General features: G+C 42.3%; 1 protein-coding gene across 1 annotated transcript in view; it reads right to left on the bottom strand.

Moving 5' to 3' along the window:
* Positions 1-1,257: 1,257 nt before the first annotated feature.
* Positions 1,258-25,712, bottom strand: part of BRMS1L (BRMS1 like transcriptional repressor) — a 39,197-nt gene continuing 14,742 nt past the window's right edge. The window contains exons 5-11 of the mRNA XM_075844757.1: positions 20,748-20,844; positions 16,090-16,176; positions 8,990-9,054; positions 7,597-7,636; positions 7,378-7,446; positions 4,681-4,807; positions 1,258-2,858 (exon numbers count right to left, since the gene is read on the bottom strand). Coding sequence (XP_075700872.1) covers positions 2,741-2,858; positions 4,681-4,807; positions 7,378-7,446; positions 7,597-7,636; positions 8,990-9,054; positions 16,090-16,176; positions 20,748-20,844 — 603 coding nt within the window. The 3' untranslated portion in view covers positions 1,258-2,740. The remainder of the gene's footprint in view (positions 2,859-4,680; positions 4,808-7,377; positions 7,447-7,596; positions 7,637-8,989; positions 9,055-16,089; positions 16,177-20,747; positions 20,845-25,712) is intronic.

The raw sequence follows: 25,712 nt of genomic DNA, 5'->3' as shown, positions 1-25,712 counted from the left end.
ACACAAACAAGTAAATCTCTGTGGAATATCGAACACTTTTACGGTATGGTCAGTCTTTGTGGTATGTAAACAAAATAAAAAAAGTGACATTGCATACACTGGTTATCAGCAAATATAAAAGGAAAAATTCATCTTTACATCGTAATGGTTTAAATCTAAATAAAATGTAGTAAGTTTAGAGATATATATATATATATATATATATATATGTATATGACTTCACATAGTTTTCTGGAGATCCACTTTCTCATACGCTTTTATTCCTCAGAATTGGGAATGGATCTTGAAACATTCACATAGGAAGCGATTGGGGATGTTTCCGTACTCCTTGGTACTAGGATCCGTTCCCATTGATGTATGAGAGAGCGGATCTGCTGAATTTCGTATGAGAGCAAACAGTTAGGTCACACGTCAGGCAGCAAAATGAAGACTAAGCTCTTAGAAAAATGAAGCCATGACACTAATTTTCTGACTTGTAACTAGATGTGTCAGAGTGCCGACTATGAGGCATTTACAACGGTGTCGAGAAATGCGCCAAATTTTGGTACAAAATTAATGCAATTTTTAAGTTTGCATCTAGTTTTAAATGCACCAAAAATCTGGTGAAAAATTCTGACGCAAAAGACGACAAATCAAAAGTGGCATAAAAGAGGAAATTTAAAAAAAAAAAGGTCAAGCAAGAGGCAACGAAATGATCATGCAGCATGGACCACTGTGATAAATTTGGCGCATTTGGTGCCTGCCTGGTGTAAGTTTACGCTGTCTAACTAAGTAGCATTAGTAAATGTGGGCCTATGAATTGCCGTTAAAAATAAAAAAAACACTAGGAAAGATGGTTGCGTAAACACAGCCATATTCCCACCCGGAGATTCCACAGCAGCAAAGTGGTTGAGATTTCAACAACACTCATTCACATGCTACAAAAAAAAAAACGGAGTGGAAATGGACTTGCTGTATGGATTTTTATCCGCAGTATGTCAATTTGTTGCACAAAGCTGCAGAATTTTCACAAAGAAATCCACAGTATTTACGCTACGTGTGAACATTGATTTCGGGTGCAGTCACACGCGGCAGATTTTGATGCAGAAATTTCAGTTCCATTTATCTGAATGTGGTTGTTTCTGCAGGAGGTACATGGAATTCTGCAAGTTCTATTCAGATGAATCAAACAGATTTTTAGTCGCAGAAACTTCTGCAACAAAGCCTGCTGATTGCGACTGCACCCATATGCTACGTTCACATGGCGGATTTTGATGGCGGGTCCCGCCGCAACATCCGCCGAAGAATTATTCCTGCTGTCAGCAGGAAGATCTCTACTCACATTCAATTCAGGGGGAGGTTTGGGCAGAAGATCGGGCAGGACACATCTTTTGTCCGTTAGGTGAACAACAACAAAAAAAAAACAAAAAACGGCTAGCGGGAAAAAGCATTAGCCTCCTAATAAAATGAATGGGAGGAGTTTTGCGGCGGAATCCACCACGTGAACATAGCCCAACAGTCTCTTTCTAAGGATAACCAGAAGAATTCTGAAAGCAGCCATAGATATAAAATGGACATAACATAAAATGCACAAACTAATACCCGCAAATAGATTTTTGCCACAAACAAACAGCATAGAATTGTACCATATACAGGGATCAGGATAATGAAGACAGTATTCGATACAAGCAAGGTCACAGCTTGCTCCGGCCGGGCCATTATATTTTGCAGCTCTGATATATTAATTTCGACGATTGGTCCAAATTGATTTTGAACACCCGCACCTCTGTAAAGGCACCATACATAGAAAATTCATCTCATGGTCTAGACCTGAAAACAGACAGATCATTGCTGATCAATCTGTCCTTATACAGCCAAGCGCCATGATCCCCACCCATCATAGATTTCATTTTCATCTGTCAAAGCAAAAGTAATAGAATTATTGGTCCCCAACTGGAAGAACCTGGTTCCCTTGGAAATTTCAATTGATTCTCCTTCTTACATTGAAAAGCCTTACAGATTGAATAGATGTTCAGCAAACACTTTCACCCCAGCAGATTTACTGCGCAGAACATTCAGTATATTAATAAGAGGGGATTTCAAGAATTAATTGAGACGTCTATAGAACTATAGGATACTTCACTTGAATGGTAGCTGCACACCTATGAATAGAGAAAACAAAAAACAAAAAAAAAAAAGCGTGAAGGACTTTTGATGGTTCTTTAAACAGAACGCATTATAATGTGTGTATTGAGCTTCGAGCCATTCATTTGTCATATAACAGTGCTCATCGTTCTCTCAAGAGATCCTTAAATTAAAAAGCCAAAGTTCAACTCATGCTTGAAGTAAATAAATGCATATATAATAAATGTAATCTTAAGTTGTGTTTAATACTGCATCCCTACTTGCTTTGGCACAGCAATTCTTCCACGGCCTTCTCCTTTTCCATCATTTCATATTGTGGAACCAAATACAACGGTTTACCTTAGGCACCCTCAGGGATGAGAATGCGGGCACAGCTCGTCTGTACACCTCTTCGTGAGTTCTGGAGGTATTTGCGTATCTTTTATCCCCATGAATGATTATCCTGACAATGTACACACAGAACTGTACACACAGATACACAGTCATGAATTACATCACAAGCTCAGATGCACAGTCCCGAATATACTTCATATAAGGAACAATAAACTTCCTATGACTTGGCATCGTTTCAGTCCTAAAAATTCTTGTATCGGCTAAGTGGAGACCCCGGCTCCAGTCAGAGGTGCTTGATACTGTATTTCCCTTTTTGCAGCTGTGAAATGTACAGCTTAGACTTGCTGCCATCTGGCCTCTTAAACCAAACCTCATCACTGTTTATTGTCGTGATGACAGCGCTACAAGAGAAGAGAAAAAAGGACAAACCGGTTACACATGGTAGGATTTGGGGAGGGCAAACATTGATTAAAAAATAAGCTCAACACTTCTAACTGGGGTCTGCAGGAGACGGTGCGCCCTGGCAAGAACAGTGCCGTGAAGCTAGTTACGCGATGCCCCCTAGACAATCAGTAGAGAGGAACATGACATTTTATTAACACTGATGTAGTGGGTGCGATACCCCAATTTAAAAAAGGGTTGTCTGCTTTTTTTACAGCCCCTTTTTGTTAAAAGGGTCCACTGAAAATAAGCTGATCACATATTGTACTGCTGCTGTGGCCCCCAAAGATCAGCTGCAATCTGCAGGTGAACATGGAAGCAAGTGCTCAATTCACCTGCAATGCCACCGGAGAAATTAAAGTGTAGCTAAACGTTTGACAAACTTCTAACATGTCATAGTGACATGTCAGAAGTTTGGATTGGTGGGGGTCCGAGCACTGAGACCCCCACCAATCTCTAGAATGAAGCAGCTGATGTGCTCGGGTGAGCACTCAGCCGCTTCGTGTCTGTTCGGCTTTTTCCGGAAATAAATGTATCGGTGTACGGACTCCATATAAAGTCTATGAGCCCGTACTCCGCTACATCGGCTTTCCGGAAAAGGCCGAAACGACACGAAGCGGCTGAGCGCTTCAGCTGCTTCGTTCTAGTGATTGGTGAGGGTCTCCGTGCTCAGACCCCCACCAATCCAAACTTCTGACATGTCACTATGACATGTCAGAAGTTTGTCAACCGTTTAGCTACACTTTAAGCGTTACAGGTGACCAATAAAATCAATTGGCCATCCATGTAATACACAGATACGCCGGTTCCTCCAGAGCGAGAGATTAGTTTTTCTCCGGCTAATTGATGGTGGTCCTGAATAGGTTTTCTAACCCAGACAACCCCTTTAAAGAAATAAATACAAAAGCAGCACAACTCATAATTGTTTTATTAATATGAAAAAAAATAATAAAAAAAAAAAATTGTTAGACTGAGGCATTCTGGGTCTATCAGTGGATCTGCAATCAAATGTATATCGGCTTATCCTTTTTTCTAAAGCAGTAAGCTGCATATTACATGGACTTCCGTGAAAGGAATAAATCCACTGCACGCAGTATCTCTGGAGCTGCCAGGTAATTCACTTGGAAGCCATTAATACCTATTCAATACATGCGGACGTGCATTATTTATTTGCTTTGTAGGGATTTGTTTGGGAATGGTTTGTGTGTTGACTTACAGTTGCTTGAGAGGTATGGAAAGTGCAGCTCTCCAGCTGCTGTGAGCAGTTATAAGGCATGCTGGAACCTGTAGTATTCCAGAGTCAAATGTTGCAGAACGTGGAGTTGAATGTATAAGGCCTATACACTCCTATCTATAGTATCTTGCATTGGCTCCCACTTTGGGCAGGTTCACAACACTGAGAAAACGTAAAATGTGCAAGATCTGGATTTATTATACACCAGTGTTCTGCACACTAGGGCTGGATTCAAACGTGGTGCATTCTTACGCTACGAAACTGCAGCATATCCGCATGTTTTACATGCAAATTTGAATGTGGAGTTGATATATTATAATATTTTGCAGTAGATTCACCGAGATCGAATCAGTGGGGTAAAAATACGTTACATGTGAATCCGGTTTCAGAGGGGGGGGGTGCGTGCCAACTCCATGATTGCTTCCAAAATGAGCTAACAGGTCATTTTAGGAATATGAAAAAGAGGTAAGATTTCCCATATGTCTACATAGTCAATGTGAATCAAAGATGGAGCTTTATATTAAGATATTACTTCTCTGGATTACTACCTGGTTGGGTATTCGTCTTTCTTTTCAATGCAGATGGTCTGCCCTCGACCATACCATTCACCATTGTAATGCAAACGACCCTCTTCTGTCCGCGCACCGTGCTGGTGCTTTTCCATCTTCACCATAACTGTGGGGGGCAAAAGCAAAACCCCCGAAAAAAAACAAAAAAAACAAAAAACACTGCAGTGATCGTACAATGCACTTCTAGATTACATACATTAAAGAGCACAAAAATAAAAGGTAGACTTTAATACTACCAATAATAATATTAAATGTGAATAATAACCAGATTTAGCGCTATAGGTTTCCTTTTTGATAATTGGTGCCCACCCACATGGCACATTACCAACATATAAAGGTAGTGATGCTCAACCTGTGACCATGGCCATCAGCCCTCCTCCAGTACTTCATATGCAGTCTGGGGGCAGCTCAAGAGAGTCAGCGATGCCAATAGTAGGGATGCGGAGAGCGAACAGTGGGATACAAGCCTTTAGAGAGCCTTGTGGACACCAACGTTCTTACCTTTTATATGACAAAACGGCTTGTAACTCGTATTTGAGCTACCAGCAGTTCCTCCCCCTGCTATAAGAAGATAGCCGTTGGTCTTCAAAGGTGGGAAAAAAAATAAAAAATAAATTCTAGCTCTCATTCGCATCCATTACAGGTTAGAAAATTAAAATTTTTTGTTTTGAATGGTTGTTATGGACTAGGGATGCACGATGTATCGAAACTTTGATACGGTTTCAATACTTTGCATCCCCAAATGGTTCGATACCGTTATTTTATGTATTTCGATACGGAGCTGTGCGGCTGCACAGCTCAGTATAGTAACACATGACTGTATGAGAGCGGGACTGTGGCTGTGTAATACAGCCATTGCCCCGCACCCGAGTACTGACAAGTGCGCGGGGTCAGGATGATGCGATGCGGCCAGCACTGCACAAATGAGCGGCGGCACTGAAGACAGAACATGGCGGGCGCACTGCAAAACACCCTCATGTTCTGTCCTCCGTGCCTGAACCGCCGCTCATTAGTGCAGCGCCGGCCGCATCACCTCAGGCTGACCGCGCGCGCACCTAATGTCAGGAGCGGGGCAATGGCTGTATTACACAGCCGCAGTCCCACTCTATAATGGCGGAGATCAGAGAAACCTCTCATCTCTGCCGGTATTCCCCTGAATGCTGCGATCAAAGCTGAACGCAGCATTCAAGAGGAAGTGAGTAGGGAGGGGGGAGGATGCCCCTTGGATCGCATCACGGGAATCCCTGTGGCACGATTGAGGGACATACCATATATGGGCAGACAGCCCAGGGTCCATTGAAGGCCCCAGGGCTGTCCTACCATATTTCCTGTTAGGACATAACCAAGTATGCCCTAACAACTGCCTGTGTACTATCCGTACACAGGATAATGTACTGGCATATAGATATATACCGGTACATTACTATCAGTATATAGATATATGCCAGTACATTAAAGTTTAAAAATAAAAGTAAAAACAAAGTAATGTTAAATTAAATAAAATACACATACACCTTTTTTGCAATAAACATTAAAAGAAGTCTCAATACATAAAATATACACATTCAGTATCGGCGCGGCCGTAATAACCTTCACAACAAAATTTTTGCGTCATTTATGATGTGTTTGCCTCCTCGAAGCACGTGAACCACTTCTAGCAGAAGTTCTTCCCGAACCACAATACGATGTCTCTGTAAGGCTACATGCACACGACCGTTTGTAATTTGGTGCCCATAAACATTAGATCGTGTCCGTTTTTTGCGGTCCGTGTGTTATCAGTATGTCCTCCGCATCCATATGTTTCATTGGTTTGACTTAAATGGGCGAGAGCAAGACTCAAACAGACAGGAATAGCAGCGGCTCTGAATTTTGCAGCTGTCCCACAGATCAGTGGAAACCACGATGGTGCGCACAGGGTCATTAGTAATTAATAGGTCCGTGTGCGATTCTTTAATAGCACATTAACATAAAACAAACGGTCATGGGGGCCTAAGGTTGGATTCACACAGGATTGAAACAAATCTCCTCCACATGCTGCTGAACATTTTCCGGACGGAAATCAGACCATGGTGCAGATTTTCAGATTCACAGCACGCTCATTCTGTTCTGGATGTTCACTGCAGATTTCAGCCTTTTCAATGTAGAAAGGGTGAAATCCACAACAACAAACGTTGCTGAAAATCTGCAGCATTTCCGTCCTGTGTGAATCCAGTCTAAGAAGTCTAACAACCTAAAACACACAAAAAAAATAAAAAATAATTCATGCCCCTGGTTTGTGCTGTGGTGCAGCCATTACACTTTTACTAGATAATCAAAGAAAGTTAAAAATAAGGGGTTATGCAGATGGGGGCATTCACTATGGGTGCTTGCACCCACATTTTTTTACATACATCCTATTTGGGGAGATTTCTCGCATTGACCCTATTTGGGGAAATAGTAAAAATACGGTACCATGATCGCAGCTTCTCCTAGAGGTGTTCCAAGATGATTTCTTTGAACTGCTACATTAAATAAATTGTTGCAGGGGTGGATGGTGGAAGAACCACAAACAAAATCTGCATATATTCCCATGCAATGTGCTTGTTGCATTTCTACAGCCCACGGTAAATACGTCCATAGAGCGAAGAATTCACTGACGGTCTGTACAATGATGTAGTGTAGCAAACAACTACTTACCAGATTGTGTGTCAGTCCTTTGCATATCAGGTGCTGCATGCCTGGATGCACCGTGTGGCAATAGGTCTCCTGTGGTAAACGTTACATTGTTTCATTACATGATCTGGTTTTTTGATAAATACGTACATTTTCCTTTACACTCAGCAATAGATATGCTTGTCGGACTATTAAAAAAAATAAAAATATGATATATCAGTCAGCTCTTTGTTCATAACTTACCTTCCGGTTTTACACGATGAGGACCCAACGTTGCCATGGCCTGATACAAAAACAGATAGAGAACAACGTTAATTTTGCCGAGTGTTTAGGGTGGATCTGAAATCAAATGAGTAACGTTGGTATATTTGTGAAAGACGTGGCTCAATAGAGGTTGAAAGAAAAAGTACACCATTGAAATAAATGAGCGGAGCAGGTAAAGAGTAGGAAGGTCGGATCACCCCCCCTTTGATGCAAAAATCAAGGTTCACAATCTAGTCCTACATTTGGAATAAGCCAACAGGGTGAAACCAAGGTTTGGGCAGTTAACCTGCGAGGTGTGATATAGTTACACCTTCCATATTGTGAGTGTTATTAAAGCTCTTTTACCTGGCGCATGTCGTGCTACTCTTTCAGCTATTTCTTAAAACAGCAGGCCCGGAAGTTATGGTTTCGCCGACGGTGGAACTAGAAAGCACAGCCGACTTCTGCGTCCTATGCTTTACCACATGGTGTGACTTGGAGAAGAAGTGTCTTCCAAATGAAGGACTAGTTTGTGAACTGTGACTGCTTGAGCGGTAAAGTAGAATCTTGAAGAAAAGTACAGCTCAGGACTCTTCACAATCAGTGGATGAGATTTATCGTAGTACTACAAGATGGTGAAAAAGAAAAAATGTAACCAATGTTATCAAAAAGGCACACGAGAAGGTAAATTTGTCACAACTTGCTACACGCTAGATCGGGGGTAGGCAAACTTTTTTGTATGGCGTGCCAATTAAAGACAAATTTAAAAAAAGATGAAGTAATAGAAGACAAACTGTTACCATGTATGTGACAAACCAATTTTATTAGTTAAACTTACACTTCAATGTGACCCTTTTACCGGATTTTCCTTGGAAAGGTGATTTATCTGTGGTGCATATATGGGGGGGGGGGGATATCGGAGACTCCATCCTTGCGGCGCTGATCACCAGGAGAGAGCGGCGTTATGCGCTTGGCAATGCTGAATACCGGGTGAGAGAGCAGTGATACATTGTGTGCTTGCCAAGTGTTCAGTAGCAACAAACACAATGAAGCACTGCTCTCTGTGTTCAGCGCTGCCAGGCACACAACGGGGCTGGACACCGGGAGAGGGAAGTGTGCCCCATGTGCCGGCTTTGGCACCACATGTTGCAGACCCCTGCATTAGACACTTCTCTTCCTTGCACCCCATCATGACTGATATAATAGTGCACATAATGAATAAGTTTGGATCATTCCACAAATCCCTTCAACCACACCGACTTTACTAAAACACCAAACACTGTCGAGGCATCGCTTAGTAAACCTCCCCAGTGACTATGAAATAATTTGTCTTTACAATCTGCGGGAAAAACAATAAGAAAGCTCAAAATTTTGTGACAAGAGCAAAGCCTACCTTTCGAATAGTGGTCCAGTCTTCAAGTATATCCAGGTCTTGTAACATGTAAACAATATATGGACGTGAGCGCGTTAAGGATACGGCCAGGATTATACAAGGACATACACCTCTTATTTCACTGGTAAAGGCAGGAACACAATCCTTGTAATGACCTGAAAATATTACGTGTGGATTTGCCGTGCGGAATTCCTGCAGTGGAATACAGTAACAGCACAGTGAATGAGATTACAAGTAATCTCATCTACACCTTGCTAAATTTTTCCGCATGTAAATTGACCTGTGGTGCGGATTTTAAAACGCAATATTAAACGTGCAGTTTCTGCGGTTTTGATGTGCATGTAAATGTGCTTTTTATGAGGATAGGCAAGACATTTTCGCATTATTTTCTGCATCAGATGAGATCCTTTTCATTGGAAAGTGAAATCCAGCAGCTGTTCTGCATAGAACAACCAGGATTTACTGCTCCATAGGCAGAATGCAGCTTGCAGGAAACCACTATCTACATTGTCCTCACCCAGCAGAGAATAGAATCCGGACATCACGGAGCAGCCCCCTTATAAGACAGGTTTCCATATTCTATACTAAATGGTTTCAGAAGCGAGGAAACAAATAACTGACCTAGCTCAACAAAGCACTAAAGATGGATGTGTGTGGGCATATAAGCCGATAACATGCTGAAGTGCCCACCTCCTACACTGCCCGCAAAAAGACTGCTCGGCTTTTTAAAAAGCAGGGCTACTAATAAAGGTCATCTTCTCCGGTTAATTAAAAACAAGCGGGATCTTACAATCCAAGTAAAGGAGGGAAATAATTACAGTATTTCAGTATTAAAACACCTCTAATTTACCTAGGTCACGTATCAGCACACACTAATTACAGTTTTTCAGGCTGCCCTTACAACTTCCTAAATACCCTGGTTTTACCTCCAAGTGTACCCCTTGAGTGCTAGTAAACTATGCCACAGAGCAGCCCACATGGCAATGCCAACAAGGCCCATACACAGCAGTGCCTATACAGTAATGTCTGCCAAAGCAGTGCCACGCACACAGCAGTGCCCATACAGTAATGTCTGCCATAGCTTTTCTAGCCACACAACAGTGAAACTATAACAATGCCACTGCAAAGGCAGTGCCTACAGAGCAATGTCACAAATAATTGTTCATACCAAAAATAATCCTGCTCCTGAGTTAGTTCTGCCTCAGACATCCCACGTGGCTTTATGTCAGGAATTTGGGTTGTCGTGGCCATTAGCATTAAACGTACTCCGATGCATTTTTTTACACCCCCCTCCCCCCCAATCCCAGCATCCTGTGATCTACAGCACCAGGTAAGTTGATACACAACATTACACTCCATATCACCACATATTAAAACCTTGTGTGTGTGGGGGGGGGGGAATACACTGGAGTGTTTCTTTAAGTTTTTTCATCCTGCTTCAAAAGGCCAAAGCTTGCCAGATTTAACCCAATATAAGCCCTTGCTAGGTAACTTTAGAAAGCAAGATAACCTGCTATAAGGAACGCCCTAACCTGATAAATTTATAATTCCAGGTCATGAAGGTCAGAGCAGGATGAAAGCTCAATAACTTGATATGAAAATGTTCAGAATAATGTACAATTTAACAGGAGTACCACCTCCTGCAATACCCTGTAACCAAGAGAACATCAGGTGAGGCAAAGCTTTGCATCCTAAAGAACTAAGAAGGTGTGAAGGGGAGACCATGTAGTGGCCTTGTATGGCAGAAGCCATATGCTTAACCACAGGATAGGTGATAAATATCTTGTCCCGGGAACCGGTTTACCTGGCAGCCCCTGTGCACCCCATATGAATGTAGCGGTACCGCGCATGCTCTGCCACCGCTCCATTCCCTTTCTATGGGGCTGCCGGAGACTGCACTCGGCAGCCCCATAGAAATAAAAGCAACAGTAGTCAAGAATGTGCAGTATCACTCCATTCATATGGGGCGCACAGGGACCAGGTTAGTCCATTCTCGTGTCCCAGCGGTTGGAGTCCTACAGATGAGAATTATTTATCACCTATACTGTGGATGGTTTATGGGGAAACCCCTTTAAACTGCCCACCAAGCGCCCACCGCTCTAGGGGAATGAGCAGTAATTCAGAAGGGAGACTTTACCCATTGGTGAGAAAAAAAAAAAAAAAAAAAGAAGGAGTACAGCAGGGTATGGTGGCCTTATATGCCACCAGACACTGCCTAGGATCCTCCGGAAAGATAAAAAGGAAAGTCTAAGCAAATTGTGGAGAGACTGTTTCCTAGGGTGGGAAGGGCAGAAGAATGGAGGGCATATAGCAACAGGTTTAGGGTATGTTCACACGGCTGAATGGACTGGGGTAAGGATAGGCAAGTACAAGTTTTTTTTGATGATTTAATTTCAAACCCCTACTAAAAAATTGTAACATCCTGCATAATTTAAGGTCCCATAGAGAAGAGGACTGTAGGGGGGGGGGGGGGAAGGGGGACGACACCTTTGCTGCCAACAGTTGTTGGAAGAGAATAGGAAGAGCGGGCACCTGAACTTTGAAAGAGCTAAGGCCAAAACCCAGGCCTTCTTGAAGGAAGAAAAGAAAAAAAAAGGAGGATCCGAGCCAAAAGTTGGAGAGGAGAGTAGATGTGGGGGAGCTCGAACGGATGTCACGGAATGACCAGTGCGTTCACCGCAAACGCTTGAGGATCTCGAGCCCGAGATATGAAGCGAGATATTAAAATCTGGAGGACATGAGGTACACATCCAGATGACTTTACCTGAAGCAAACTTCCCTGAAGACTTCAGGATGAAACGGCCAACTCCTTTGGGTCTATCTATGCTTGGCTGAGGAAGCCAGCAATCCAGTTGTCCGCTCCCGGAATATGGACTGCTGAGAGAGCCAGAACGTGAGTCTCTGCCCATGTCAGGATGCTGGTTGCCTCGGACATTGCCACATCGCTGCTGGTCCCGCCTTGGTGGTCTAGATAAATGACTGCCCGCTAAACTGGGACAGAGTGGCTGGACAGAAGGTGGATCCATTGTATTAATGTGCGACAGATGGCTCAGAGCTCCAGGACTCGAATAGGGAGGGCGGACTCCAGACAGGACCACACACCTTGAACAGTTAGGTATCAGAAGACCCCTCCACACCTGAAGAGACTGATGCCTACCACAAAAACTAGTTACTGAAACAGGAAGGAGCGGCTCAGTACGAGCCGGACTAGATAATCCATTGACTTGGCCCCTTCAATGAGCCATCCTCGCTAGGTGGAACAAGTATAAAACCAGGCAACGGGAATCTCCTCAATGGAAGAGACCATATAGCTCAAATCCTCATACAGTGGTGGAATCACACTGGAGAGTGCCCCCGGAGAGACTGAATAGCCTGTTGCATGGAGAGGAGCTTGTCTAGCAGAAGGAGAACTTTGGCCTGGACAGTGTTGAAACACATGCTCAGTAAAAATCAGATGTTGCCAAGGTGTCAGTTAGAACTTGGTACAGTTTACGTTCCAACCAAAGTAGGACAAGGTGTCAAAATTAGTCTGAAGGCTCACCTCATCTTGAGGAATCCTGGCGCTTAGCTCCCAGGAGTCCAGCAGAGTTATCCCTTCAGGGCACCTCCACTTAGAAAGCGAAAAAGCTGTCTGGAACAGTCTGTTACCCAGCAACCATGGGGTCACTGAGGAGTAAGAGCTGTGCTTCCTTTTATTTTACAAATAGGGCAATCAGTGAGATTAGGCTGCAGAGTCGTCCCTCCTTGTAATTTGGGTAACAGGGTGATCAAGTCAACCCTGTATTCCCAACCAGGGGGGGGGAAATGAGGGAAAAAAAAACACAAAAAGAAACAGAGTAGAGGGACCTGCCAAAGAGGTGGGTCTACCTCCTACAGACACTAAACTCAAACGGATTAGCTCGGGGTTTGCCGATGGGTTATAGCCTGGTATTAGGAGCTACCACTTCACTTCGTGTCTGCCTCCTAGTGGCAGCAGATATACCCAAGGTCATCTCTTTCCACAAAGACAAAGATGAAAAGCCCCCTTTCTTTTTTGCAGACAAATCTAGTGTTTGGCAAATATCTGCTGCTTACTGTGCAAACAACCCTTCTACTTCCATACTTTATTTTTGGTAGCGTACACATTTATAACCGAAAAGATGCCATGCGAGTCAGGACTCCACGGTTAATTATCAAAAAAAAAAAAAAAAAAAAAAACGGAAGAAGTAGTTCAGCTTTAAACGTTCTACGCCGATACATAATCATACACAAAAGTACTTAATCTGCTGGCGTGGGCAGGCTTCATTCACAGTAGGGAAAGAGCATGTAAATGCACAGTTTTAAAGGCTTTACTAGAATAATAAGATAATTGGTTATTATGGCAGTGAATGGACATTATGCCAAATTCCTAGGGAGGCTATTTTCAGTGAAGGTCTGACCACCGACAGCCATATATTTTGGACGATTAAGTGATTACCAAGCTATGGAAACAAAGACAAGCAGATATGTGGAGAAAAATAAATCTCTTGTGAGGGGGACGGGGACTTTTTTTTTTTCTGCATGCATTTCAGTGTGGTTTCGGCAGTCCCCCTCCCCACCACCTCCCCCCAGAAATCAGGACTGCTGTACTAGCTGAAGGAGTGAAAGAACAATCTGGCAGATCTTACTATTAAATCTAATAAACTTCTGTGCTGCACTTCAGGTATTAAAAGCAGCAACTTGTTTCCTTAGATGGCATCATTTGTTTAAACAGACCTCCCTGCCCTCAGCTCGGAGGTGCTCACATATACACCTTTATGTATCTACTGTATATTATATACTGGCTGCTAGGTAGTGGCGGACAATCAGTGTCACGATCTTCATAGACGTATAGAATTGGGACACAGAGGTCCGACATCTGACAGATTGCCCTGTTACAACTGCAACTCTACTTCTATACTGCCGCTATATATCTGCAGCAACATCTACCAGAAATGACCCAAATGTTAATTATATTAGTAGCCAGTTATTTTAGGCTTTGAAAGTTTACGTTTTGCTGAGCTGGGGCACTTCGGTCATCAAACTAAGGCTTCATGCACATGGGTCTCCGTGTAGGGACTTCTGGTGCCTCTGTAATCCGAAGCAATGATTCTAGGGGGAGAATATATTACGGCAAATGATTGAGAATGCCAATTTTTGTCTAAAACCGAGAATCTCTGTATGCCTGTAAATGAAGTCAGGGGCGTACGGAGATACGATCTGGTCACATGGACTTCTATGGGCGCTGTATTAGGGCTATCAACAACTAGAAGGTTCAGAGATGTAAAAACTCCTGTATGCACGAGCCCTGAAGCTGGAACAGGAGTCACGCATAAGAGCCTATTACAAAGACAACAAGTCACTAAAGACGGAGGAGAACAAACAAAGGGGGTTGGCCACTTATCAGCAGGGAATGCTAAACAGTGTTTTTGGTAAATGAATTATTTGACTTGATTAGCAGTTCCGCGCCTTTTTCCCAGGGTCATAAGCCACGCCCTTTGCTATGACAGCGCTATCTTACTTATGGCTGCTGTCCATAATTTGTACGAGGATAGAGAAACACGGGACTAGACATGTCACTGCATCCTCCATTGTAACATATTGCACTATTTTCCGGGACGCTCGGCGTTATAATAAAGGATGCAGTAACGCGCTCCTCCATCCTCGGCCATATTATGGACAAGAGCTACGGCCCCAAGGTAGATACAGCGGTCATAACACGAGTGTGCGGCTTATGACCCCAGGTAAACTGCAAATAAAGTAAGATAGCAAATTCACCAAAAATACTGTTTAAAATGCATTGCTGATATTTTTCTTAAAGTGGCCAACCCCTTCAAATAGTCATAGAAGAACTTTGAAAACGCTTTACCCATAATACACTTTAATGTCAATAGAGTCACATCAGCGGAGATAATGAAGAGAACCAACTGATCCAAAAGCGGATTTCAGTGGAGAGATATCAATGTGTAGCTATAAGGTGGTAATACAACGACAGATTTGCCCACGTTTACCACCTTTCCAACAAACACAGGTCAATAATACAGCTGGTCGCTCAGGAGCTTGTTTGCTCCAAACGAGCAACGATTGTTAGTACGAGTACGAATGATCGTTACTACGACCATTGGCCCCCATACATTTGCATCTGGTTGGCAGCACATCTCCCGGTTTACACAAGCGGTGCTGCCGGCTAGCGACCACTTTCCGCTGCGGAAAGCAGTTTAGGAAAAAAAAAACAAAAAAAAAACGTTCATACTTGCCCTCTTTTTGCCGTCCGTTCCATCCTCCCTGGATGACGCTGCAGCGTTCACATGGGATGAAACGTCATCCTAGGTGGCTGGACTGGAGGAACAAGCAGGGAGTTCTGGGTAAGTATGAGTTGCGATTTTTTCAAAAGTCTGCCGCAAAAGTCGCAAGCACTTGGCGATTTGCTGTGGGAATTGCAACCCCATTGAATTCTTTGGGGGAAAACCCACAACAGAAAAACTAAAAACCCAGCATAAATTGACATGCTGCGGTTATAAATTCTGCACCGCACGTCAACGTAACGTTTTCCCTGTGTATTTTCCCCGCAGCGTGGGCATGGGATTTTCGAAATCTCATCCACTTTGCTGCTACTGTAAATGCTGCGGAATTCCCTAAATCTCACAAAGACAACTCCCTTTAAGTGAAAGCCACCGTCTGCCTTCTCGAAGCCCAGGTCTTGCTAGACATTAGCCGCTGCTGGAAAAAAGTAGGATTACATCGCAGCTATTCAGATGAAGGGCCTTCCATGTAGTGCATTAAGAGGACAGGTCTCTCAGTTCTGTCTCAGAGTAGGGACCCAAGCAGGGAGCCCCCTTCTATTACATCTATATACCCTAATGGGACATACAGACAGGAGTCATCTTCATGACCGCTTTAGGGTCATTAATAGGACTTATTTGTCACATCAATATGGGTGCAGCAGTTGAAAGCTCCACCACCAAGTAAAGGGAATAACTAGAAAGTATCGATTTGCTAGGTTTGAAGTTTCCTTTTTCTGTATTTAGGCAAACAGAAAAATTGAATTATCTATTGTATTCTAACTGGAAATAGATTCCGAAATCTCTATTAAAAAAGGATATCAGAGACAACAACAGGTTTCTTCTTTTTATCCGGACTGAAGGGGTCCTTCCGTTTCCGCCGAGACTGCAATTCATCATTCCACAACTCTAAGAATAAAACAGGATAGAAAATGAGGACTCATTCAAGGTAAATATTAATCCTTGTTCTCTTCTAGCGCTGCTTTACCGCACCATACACTGAAATAAACATGCTTTTTGGTAGTGGTAAAACTTGTGACTGAAATTAAAAAAAAATTTAGTTTTGGAGGACTCCAAATATTTTTGGGGAGTTATGGTGGAGGTCCCAGAGGCAGATATTCCAGAATGGGCTCAGATGGGAAAAGCCCTTCAATTAAAGCCACAGGTATCACCGTGTCCGCAACGACGTGAACGATAAAAACATACATTTATCCCGTGCAGTGAATGCAGCAACAAAAAACAAATAAGACAAATGGCAGAATTATTTTTTTTGTTACATCGCCTAAAAATGAATTGAATAAAAAAAAAAAAAAAAAAAAAAAAAAAGGGGTGAGTAAAGAGTCCCATGTATTGCAAAATTGTACTTATAAAAACCAGATTGTCCAGCAAAAAAAAAAAAAAAAAAAAAAAAAACATTATACAGGTCCATCGAACAAAAAATATTAAAAATTCTCGCAACACAAAAATCTTTTTTTTTTCTCAAATCTGACATTAGGGAATAAATCACTGTGGTAATAACTTTAGAGCGCTTTTATTTTTTTCCAGCGATTCGGAGACGGTTTTCTAGTGACAAATTGGACTTTAAGTTGGTAGTAAAATTTGGTCGATATGTTCAATGTTTATTTGTGAAGAACACCAAAATCTAGAAAAAAATCTGCATTTTGATACAATTAAATAGATCTGCTTGTAAAACAGACGGTTATACCACACAAGATAGTTACTAGTTCACATTTCCCATATGTCTACTTTAGATTTGCATCATTTTTTAACCCCTTAGTGACCACTAATACGCCTTTTTACGTCGGTCACTAATAGGCTTTAGGCTAGGCTGACGCCTTTTCACGTCAGCCTAGTCTAAGTCCTGCAGGCAGGAGCCGGGGCTCTACTGTCTGATGACAGCTGGGCTCCTGCTCCAAAGCCCGCGATCGAAGTTTACTTCGATCGCGGCCGTTTAACCCGTTAAATGCCGCCGTCAATAGCGACCGCGGCATTTAACTTTGTTTACAGAGGGAGTGCGCTCCCTCTGTCACCCATCGGCGGCCCGCGAATGAAATCGCGGGTCTCCGATGGGGTGTCATGGCAGCCGGGGGCCTGATAAAAGCCCCCAGGTCTGCCCTGGACATATTCCTGTTAGGACGCACCGGAGGCACGTCCTAACAGATTGTCTGTCAGATTTACACTGACCGGCAATAATGCAATGGTATACGAAGTATACCAGAGCATTATAGCAGCGATCGGAATATCGCACAGTAAAGTCCCCTAGTGGGACTAATAAAATCAGTAATCAAAGTGAAATAAATATTATTAATAAAAAGTACAGTAAAAAAATAAATAAAACCATTTTTTTCCATAAAAAGTGGTGTTATTTAGTAAAAGTATAAAAAAAAAAAAAAAAAAAGTACACATGTGGTATCGCCGCGACCGTAATGACTCCATTAATAAAGTTAATATGTAATTTAAACCGCAAAGTGAACACCGTAAAAAAAAAAACGCAAAAAACCATGGCGAAATTGCAATTTTTTTCCATTGCTCCCCAAAAAAGTCATAATAAAAATGAATCAATAAGTCCCACGCACCCCAAAACAGTACCATTCAAAACTACGTCTTGTCCCGCAGAAAACAAGCCCAAAAAATCACTACATGGATGGAAAAATAAAAAAATTACGGCTCTTGGAAAGCGACGATGCAAAAGCAAATAATTTTAGTTCAAAAGTGTTTTTATTGTGCAAAAGTCGTAAAACATAAAAAAACCTCTACATATGTGGTATCGCCGTAATCGTACCGACCCATAGAATAAAGGTAACATGTTAATTACGTCGCACAGTGAACGGCGTCAATTTAAAAACGCATAGAACAATGGCGGAATTTCAGGTTTTTTTTATAATCCCCCCCAAAAAGGTTAATAAAAGTTAATATAAAAATTATATGTACCCAAAAATGGTGCCATTAAAAAGCACAACTAATCCCGCAAAAAACAAGTCCTCATACAGCTATGTAGACGAAAAAATAAGAACGTTATAGCTCTTTGAATGCGGCTATAGAAAAACGAATAAAATAGCTTGGTCATTAAGGCCTAAAATAGGCTGGTCACTAAGGGGTTAAACATTCTTTTATTTTTCTAGGACGTTACAAGGCTTAGAACTTTAGCAGCAATTTCTAAATTTAAGAAAATTTCAAAAGCCTTTTTTCTTTATGGACCAGTTCAGTTCTGTGGCTTTGAGGGCCTTATATATTAGAAGCCGCTTATAAAAATACCCCATTTTAGAAACTGCACCCCACAACCTATTCTAAACAGCATTTAGAAAGTTTCTTAATTCTTTAGGCGTTTCACGGGAATTAAAGCAAAGTGGAGGTGAAATTTAGAATTTTTTTTTTTTTTGCAGAATATCTGTATAAATATTTTTTTTTTCTGTTATACAGAAGGTTTTACCCAAGAAATGAAACTAGATCTTTATTGCCCAGATTCTGCAGTTTTTAGAAATATCCCACACGTGGCCCTAGTGTTCTAAGGCCTGTGCTTCAGCCAAGTAGCAATGGAGCACCTAGTGGAATTTGGGCCTCCTTATTAGAATATATTTTAGATACCATGTCAGATTTGAAGAGGTCTTGGTGTCAAAACAGTGGAAACACCAACAAAAAAAAGACACAATTTGGCAAACTACAGCCCTCAAGGAATTTATCAAGAGGTATAGTGAGTATTTTAACCCCACAGGTTTTTGTTTTTTTTGCTGAATTACTGGAATTGGGCCGTAAAAATTAAAATCAATTTTTTTCCAATAAAACTAATTTTCAATTTCTACAAAACACAGGAGAAAAAGCACCCCAAGATTTGATAAGCAATTTCTCCCGATTACGGCAATACCCCACATGTGGTTATAAACTGCTGTTTGGACACACTGCAGGGTTCAGAAAGGCAGGAGCGCTCTTTGGCATGCAGAGTTTGCTGGATTGTTTTTTGGGTGCCATGTCGCATTTGCCAAACCCTGAGGTACCAGAGTACAGTGAAAATCCCCTTAGAAGTGACCCCATTTTGTAAACTACACCCCTCAAGGCATTTATCATTTTCCTGGACATATGACTGGGCTCAGAAGTGAAGAGCAACATGCGCTGGTGATTTTCACAGCATTGGCCCGCAATTGCATGGCTCTAAGGTCAAATAGTGAGACAAACCCCAAGTAGTGACCCCTATTTTGGAAATTAAACCCCTTAGGGCATATTAAGAGGTATAGTGAGCATTTTGAGCCCAAAGGTGCTTTTCAATTAGAAATTAATGCGCCGCAGATGGTGCAGAGTGAAAATTGCAATTTTCCACTGATATGCCACTTTAATGCATAATATGTTGTGCCCAGCTTGTGCCACTGAAGACAAATACATCAAACTGTTAAGCAGGTTCTCCTGCGTATACTGATCCCATATATGTGGACATAAACTGCTGTTTGGGCACGCTGTAGGGTTCAGAAGAGAGGGAGCGCCATTTGGCTTTTGGAGAGCGGATTTTGATTGGCAAAAATTGTACTCAGGGTTTTATCTGGTATTTCAGTTTATAATGTGGGTGCATATGTAAGCTGTGCGGAGAACATCAGGGCATAATAAGGGGGTAAATAAATAATCCGCAAAGAAGTTGCCAGTGTCGCACTGATAAGTGGTGCCCGATCTTATCCGCTTTTGGAACGCTCTGCACATTGTGTCACCATATTCTGAGAGCCAGAACTTAGTTTATTTTTTCTCCAATGGAGCTGTGTGAGGGCTTATTTGTTGCGGGGAAATCTGTAGAGGACACCCGCCGCCAATGTTGCGGGCCCAGCTTCTGAGCCCGCACCAGCAACACAACGTACCTATAAGTTTTAAGTACTTAATGACAACGTACTAATAAGTTTGAGGTCATTAAGGGGTTAATGGCTTTTAAAAAAGAAAAACACATCATCATACCAACAGTAAAGTTAACATGTCCTTTATACCACACGATAAACACCGTTAAAAAGTAACGAGCGCTTCAGCTTAGTTTTAGCAATTGGTGGGGGGTCTCAGTGCTCGGACCCCCACCAATCCAAACTTCTGACATGACACTATGACATAAGTTTGTCAAACGTTTAGCTACACTAGCTTCCTATATTTTCAAATAAACCCTCGCTGTATTAAATGGCAACCAGGCTCTGTTCACACGACTTTATTTTGCGTTTTGATGAAAGATAGGATTTTTTTTCATGATTAGAAAAAAAAAAAAAGTATATTTAAAAACATAACAGGAGGCCTACCCTGTTGCCCCTGACTTGTATTGTGTATAATTTAAAAAAAAAACAAAAAAAAAAACCCACACACGATCAGCCTGGATCCTGTTCAACAGGTCAGAAAAAGGAGCTTGAGTCATTTTTGCATCCAGTAACTTTCCACAGAATTCTAAAATCTGGCGTGAAAGGGGCCGTACCAGTAATTCTGCGACACTGGATACACCGAAAATGAGCCCTAATAAGGTTCATTACCTGAGGTAATATCAATACTGTGACGGTCTTCCTCCAGTCTTCGAATTTTCTCTTCTAATTCACTTTGAACTGTATCATAAAGTAACAGCTTCTCGCTCTGAAACACAAGAACAAGTTCAATGCAAAAAGTAGTTTGCTTCATAAACAGGAACATTGTAGACTCGGTTGGATGTGGCAGTTTCCCACCTGTCCCATGTCATTATATCCTGAATAATAATGCTTATAAGGAATGAACAAGATTCCAACCCTTAGCGACACCGGACGTACAGTCACGTTGTATATAAAACAGAATTGGTATTGCAGGGTCAGTAACAGTCTAGTAAAATGTCACACTATTTTTACCAGTGGGGGGGGGGGCGCGCCGCAAGGAAAAATAATCACAATACAACCATTGCTATTTTTTGGTCAACTCTTTCCATAAACAAAAATATGAAAGAAGAAGTGAAAAAAAAAAATAAAAAAAAATAAAAAACTACAGCTTGCCCCGCAAAAAACAAGCTCTCGCATTGCTCCATCGATAGGAAAAAAAAATGCCACACACGCTCAGAATATGGCAAAAAAAAAAAAAAAAAAAAAAAAAAAAAAGCTACGCAAAAATAGTACACCATGAAAAAGCAACTACCGTATATAAAATTACCAGTGAACGTGGTAAAAAGAAAACCCCTAAAAACTAAGGTATTGCATTTTTTCCCATTCCACCCCACATAGCATTTTTTTTTAAATTAGTTTCCCAGTACATTATGTGGTACTATTAAAAACTACAAGTCATCCCGCAAAAAACAAGCCCACATACAGCTAAGCTGATGGAAAATGTCTTTTTGAAAGAGTCGACAGAAAAACGCATACGAAAATTTTTTGTTAAATGGCAGGGTCTCCAAAGGGTTTAGGAGAAATCGGTCACCAGACAAATCTCTTCAAACTAGGGCGTCTGGTAGTTGCCCTAATAACCGTAATCTTGTGGGTGCTATTGTATCCACTAAACAGTCATCTTTGGACTGCCAATCCTGATAGGCAGAGAGTGGGGGGTTGCTTAACAAAGTGAACCGTTCCCTGTGGACCTCCGATTAAAATATGCACGAATGCACCTCAACATTAATAGGACATCAAGAAATAGATGCCATAGTTAACAGATATATCTGGTGACAAAACAATGTAGTTAAAAAAGTTTCCACATAAATCAATATTTATCACCCATCCTGTAGGCCCCCCACCAATAATGAGAATGTGATCACCTTGCCGCTCCTGGGAGCTGTATAGGAATGGAGCGGTAGTGCAAATGCTCGATCGCCGCTCCATTAATTCCTATGGAGCTGCGCAGCACCATCATCGACACCCCCATAGAAATGAATGGAGTGGTGGATGAGCATGCACACTACTGCTCCATTCCTATGGGGCTCCCAGGAACGGCAAGGTAAGCCTGTTTTCGTGATCAGTGTGGTCCCAGCAGTCCGACCCCCACCAATCTATGGATAGGTGATATTGACTATGGGAAAACCCCTTTAAGTCCAATCATATTATCAAGGAGTTTACAGGCAATGAAATGTTTGAGAAAGGGGTGGACAACCCTTTACAGAAGAACTTTGGAGCCACTTTGAGTTGGTTATCAGAATCTCTCCCTTTAAAGAGTTATTCCAATCTTAGATATTTATTGCATATCCTTTGTATATACACCATTAATGTCTGATAGATGTGGGTCCCGAATGCAAGGGGAGAACGAATAGAGAGAGATGGCAGCGCACGTGCACGGCTCTCTCGATTTTGTACTAAGAGTTGTGGAAATAGCCAAGCCGGTTTGCTTTTTGTAACTCCCATAGAAGTGAATGGAGCGAGCCACGTGCAGCCACCTCTTAATGCATTCACCATCCGAATGCTGCAGCCGCCTCACCAGTCAGAACGGTGGTCAGGAGACCACAATTCTTGACCTAGGTGAGGGTCCCAGATCTGGGCCATTTATGGGATACACCATAAATATCTGACATAAATACCCTAATAGCGGGAGCACTTTGATAAGAAGTTGCAAAAGCTCCATAGAATTTCCATTCGCTCAGAGATGTCCTTCAGACCCATCAGCAGATGCACCTCATGCGACTTTCATCTGTTGTGTTGACTTGTCATGGTGATCATGCTCCCGTATCTTTCTTACAAATAGGGCAGTGAAAGCTTTTAATTATTTAAATCCCCTCTCCCCCGCCCACACACAATGATTGATACCCGTGTTTCCCCGAAAGTAAGACAGTGTCTTACTTTCTTTTTATCCCCAAAAGCCCCACTATGTCTTACTTTCGGGGTATGTCTTATATTGTAAAAAAATTGTCGAATTTATTTATTTTTTTTTTTCACAAACTTTATTTAACTGTTTTACATTTTTTTTTTTAGTCCCACCAGGGGACTTCACTATGCGATGTGCCGATCGCATATATAATGCTTTGGTATACTTAGTATACCGAAGCATTATTGCCTGTCAGTGTAAAACTGACAGGCAACCTATTAGGTCATGCCTCCGGCATCGCCTAACAGGCAGATGCTGAAGGCAGACCTGGGGGTCTTTGTTAGACCCCCGGCTGTCATGGAAACCCGACGGCGACCCGCGATTTGTTTGCGGGGGCGCCGATCGGGTGACAGAGGGAGCTCCCCCCTCTGTCAAACACATTAAATGCCGCTGTCACTATTGACAGCGGCATTTAATGGGTTAAACTGCCGGAATCGGCGAGCGCTTCGATTCCGGCAGTTGCAGCAGGAGCAAGTGCAGGGGACGGCGCGGTGACGTATGGAGAGGGGGGCGGCGCGGAAGTGGGCAGGAGGCCGCAATACCCCCGTGTTTCCCCGAAAGTAAGACATATGTCTTACTTTCGGGGTACGGCTTATATTAGCCGACCCCCCTGAAACCCCCGATACGTCTTACAATCGGGGGTGTCTTACTATCGGGGAAACACGGTAGATGTCCCCATAGAGAAGCTCATACAGGAGACACAATCAATCACTGTGTGTGGACTGGGGAGATTGATCTCCGGGCTCTGGAGCGGAGAAGCGAGTAAGGGATTGAAATAATAAAAAATTTCAACTGCACCATTTACAATAAACGACATCCTGATGATCAGTGTCCCTTCACCCATCACATGCCACCCACAGATCGAGCCGAATATTCAGCCTGGCAGATGAACAGCAGAAGATATCTCCTGCGACTAAATGGTGAAAAGAAGACATTAACCCCTTCCCGCTCCTTGACGTACTATTACGTCATGGCAGCTGTATCGTTCGCGCTCCATGCCGTAATAGTACGTCTCGGGAGTAACGGCCGTTTCGGCCGTCCTCCCGACACATACAGGAGCTGTGACAGCTGCTGTCTTGTTCAGCAGCTGTCACAGCTCCTACAGCGGGGACCGATCGCTGTGTCCCCGCTGATTAACCCCTTAAAAGCCGCGTTCTATAGAGATCGCGGCTTTTTAGGGGTTAAGCTGCCATCGCCGGCCTGCTACGCGATAGCGGCCGGCGATGGTGACTATGGCAACCGGACACCAAACAATGGCGTCCGGCTATGCCATAGACGGAAGCCTAGTGGGTCCTGACAACGTCAGGACCCACTATGCTTGCTGTCAGTGAGTAGCTGACAGTTCTAATACACTGCACTACGCATGTAGTGCAGTGTTTTAGAATAGCGATCAGGGCCTCCTGCCCTCAAGTCCCCTAGTGGGACAAAGTAATAAAGTTAAAAAAAGATGTGTAAAAATAAGAAAATAAAAGTTTTAAAAGTAATAAAAGTAAAAGTCCCACTTTTTCCCTTATCAGTCCTTTATTATTAATAAAAATATATAAACAAACAAATAAACTATACATAATTGGTATCGCCGCGTCCGTAACGGCCTGAACTACAAAATTATTTTGTTATTTATCCCGCACGGTGAACGCCGTAAAAAAAAATATTAATAAACCGTACCACAATCACAATTGTTTGGTCACTTCACCTCCCAAAAAATGGAATAAAAAGAGATCAAAAAGTCGCATGTACCTAAAAATGGTACTGATGGAAAATACAGTTCGTTACGCAAAAAATAAGTCCTCGCACGGCTTTATTGATTGAAAAATAAAAACGTTATGGCTCTTAGAATAAGGTAACACCAAAAGTGAATGATTGTTTACAAAACGTATTTTATTGTGCAAACGCCATAAGACATAAAAAAAAACTATAAACATCTGGTATCGCCGTAATCGTATCGCCCCGCAGAATAAAGTGAATATGTCATTTATAGCGCACGGTGAACGCTGTAAAAAAAAAAGTATACAAAAACAATAGTAGAATTGCTGTTTATTAGTCACCACGCCACCTAAAAATGGAATAAAAACTGATCAAAAAGCCGCATGCACCCCAAGAAAACTACAATGGATTCCTCAAGGGGTCTAGTTTCCAAATTGGGGTCACTTTTGGGGGGTTTCCAATGTTTTGGCACCACAAGACCTCTTCAAACCGGACATGGTGCCTAATAAAAAAGAGGGCTCAAAATCCGCTAGGTGCTCCTTTGCTTCGGAGGCCGGGGCTTCAGTCCATTACCGCCCGAGGGCCACATGTGGGATATTTCTCTAAACTGCAGAATCTGGACAATACGTATTAATTTGTGTTTCTCTGATAAATCCTTTTGTGTTATAAAAAAAATGGTATAAAAAGAGTAAATTTCACCTCTACTTTGCTCTAAATTTCTGTGAAACACCTAAAGGGTTCATAAACTTTCTAAATGCTGTTGTGAATACTTTGAGGGGTCTAGTTTCTAAAATGGGGTGTTTGATAGGGGTTTCTAATATATGGGCCCCTCAAAGCAACTTCAGAAATGAACTGGAACCTAAAAAAATAAATAAATGAGGCAATACTTCGCTTCTTACATTATACTGATAATGAGCCGTGCCCACTCCGAGATGACCCCAGTTTTGACCGTTTGTATAAACGGAGACCCCTATTAGACCGTTCCAGTGCCC

The sequence above is a fragment of the Rhinoderma darwinii genome, chromosome 12 (genome assembly GCF_050947455.1).
Source record: "Rhinoderma darwinii isolate aRhiDar2 chromosome 12, aRhiDar2.hap1, whole genome shotgun sequence".
NCBI classification, from domain to species: Eukaryota; Metazoa; Chordata; class Amphibia; order Anura; family Rhinodermatidae; genus Rhinoderma; species Rhinoderma darwinii.
Note: the sequence above shows the minus strand (reverse complement) of the source record. Positions and strands in the feature narration are given on the sequence as shown.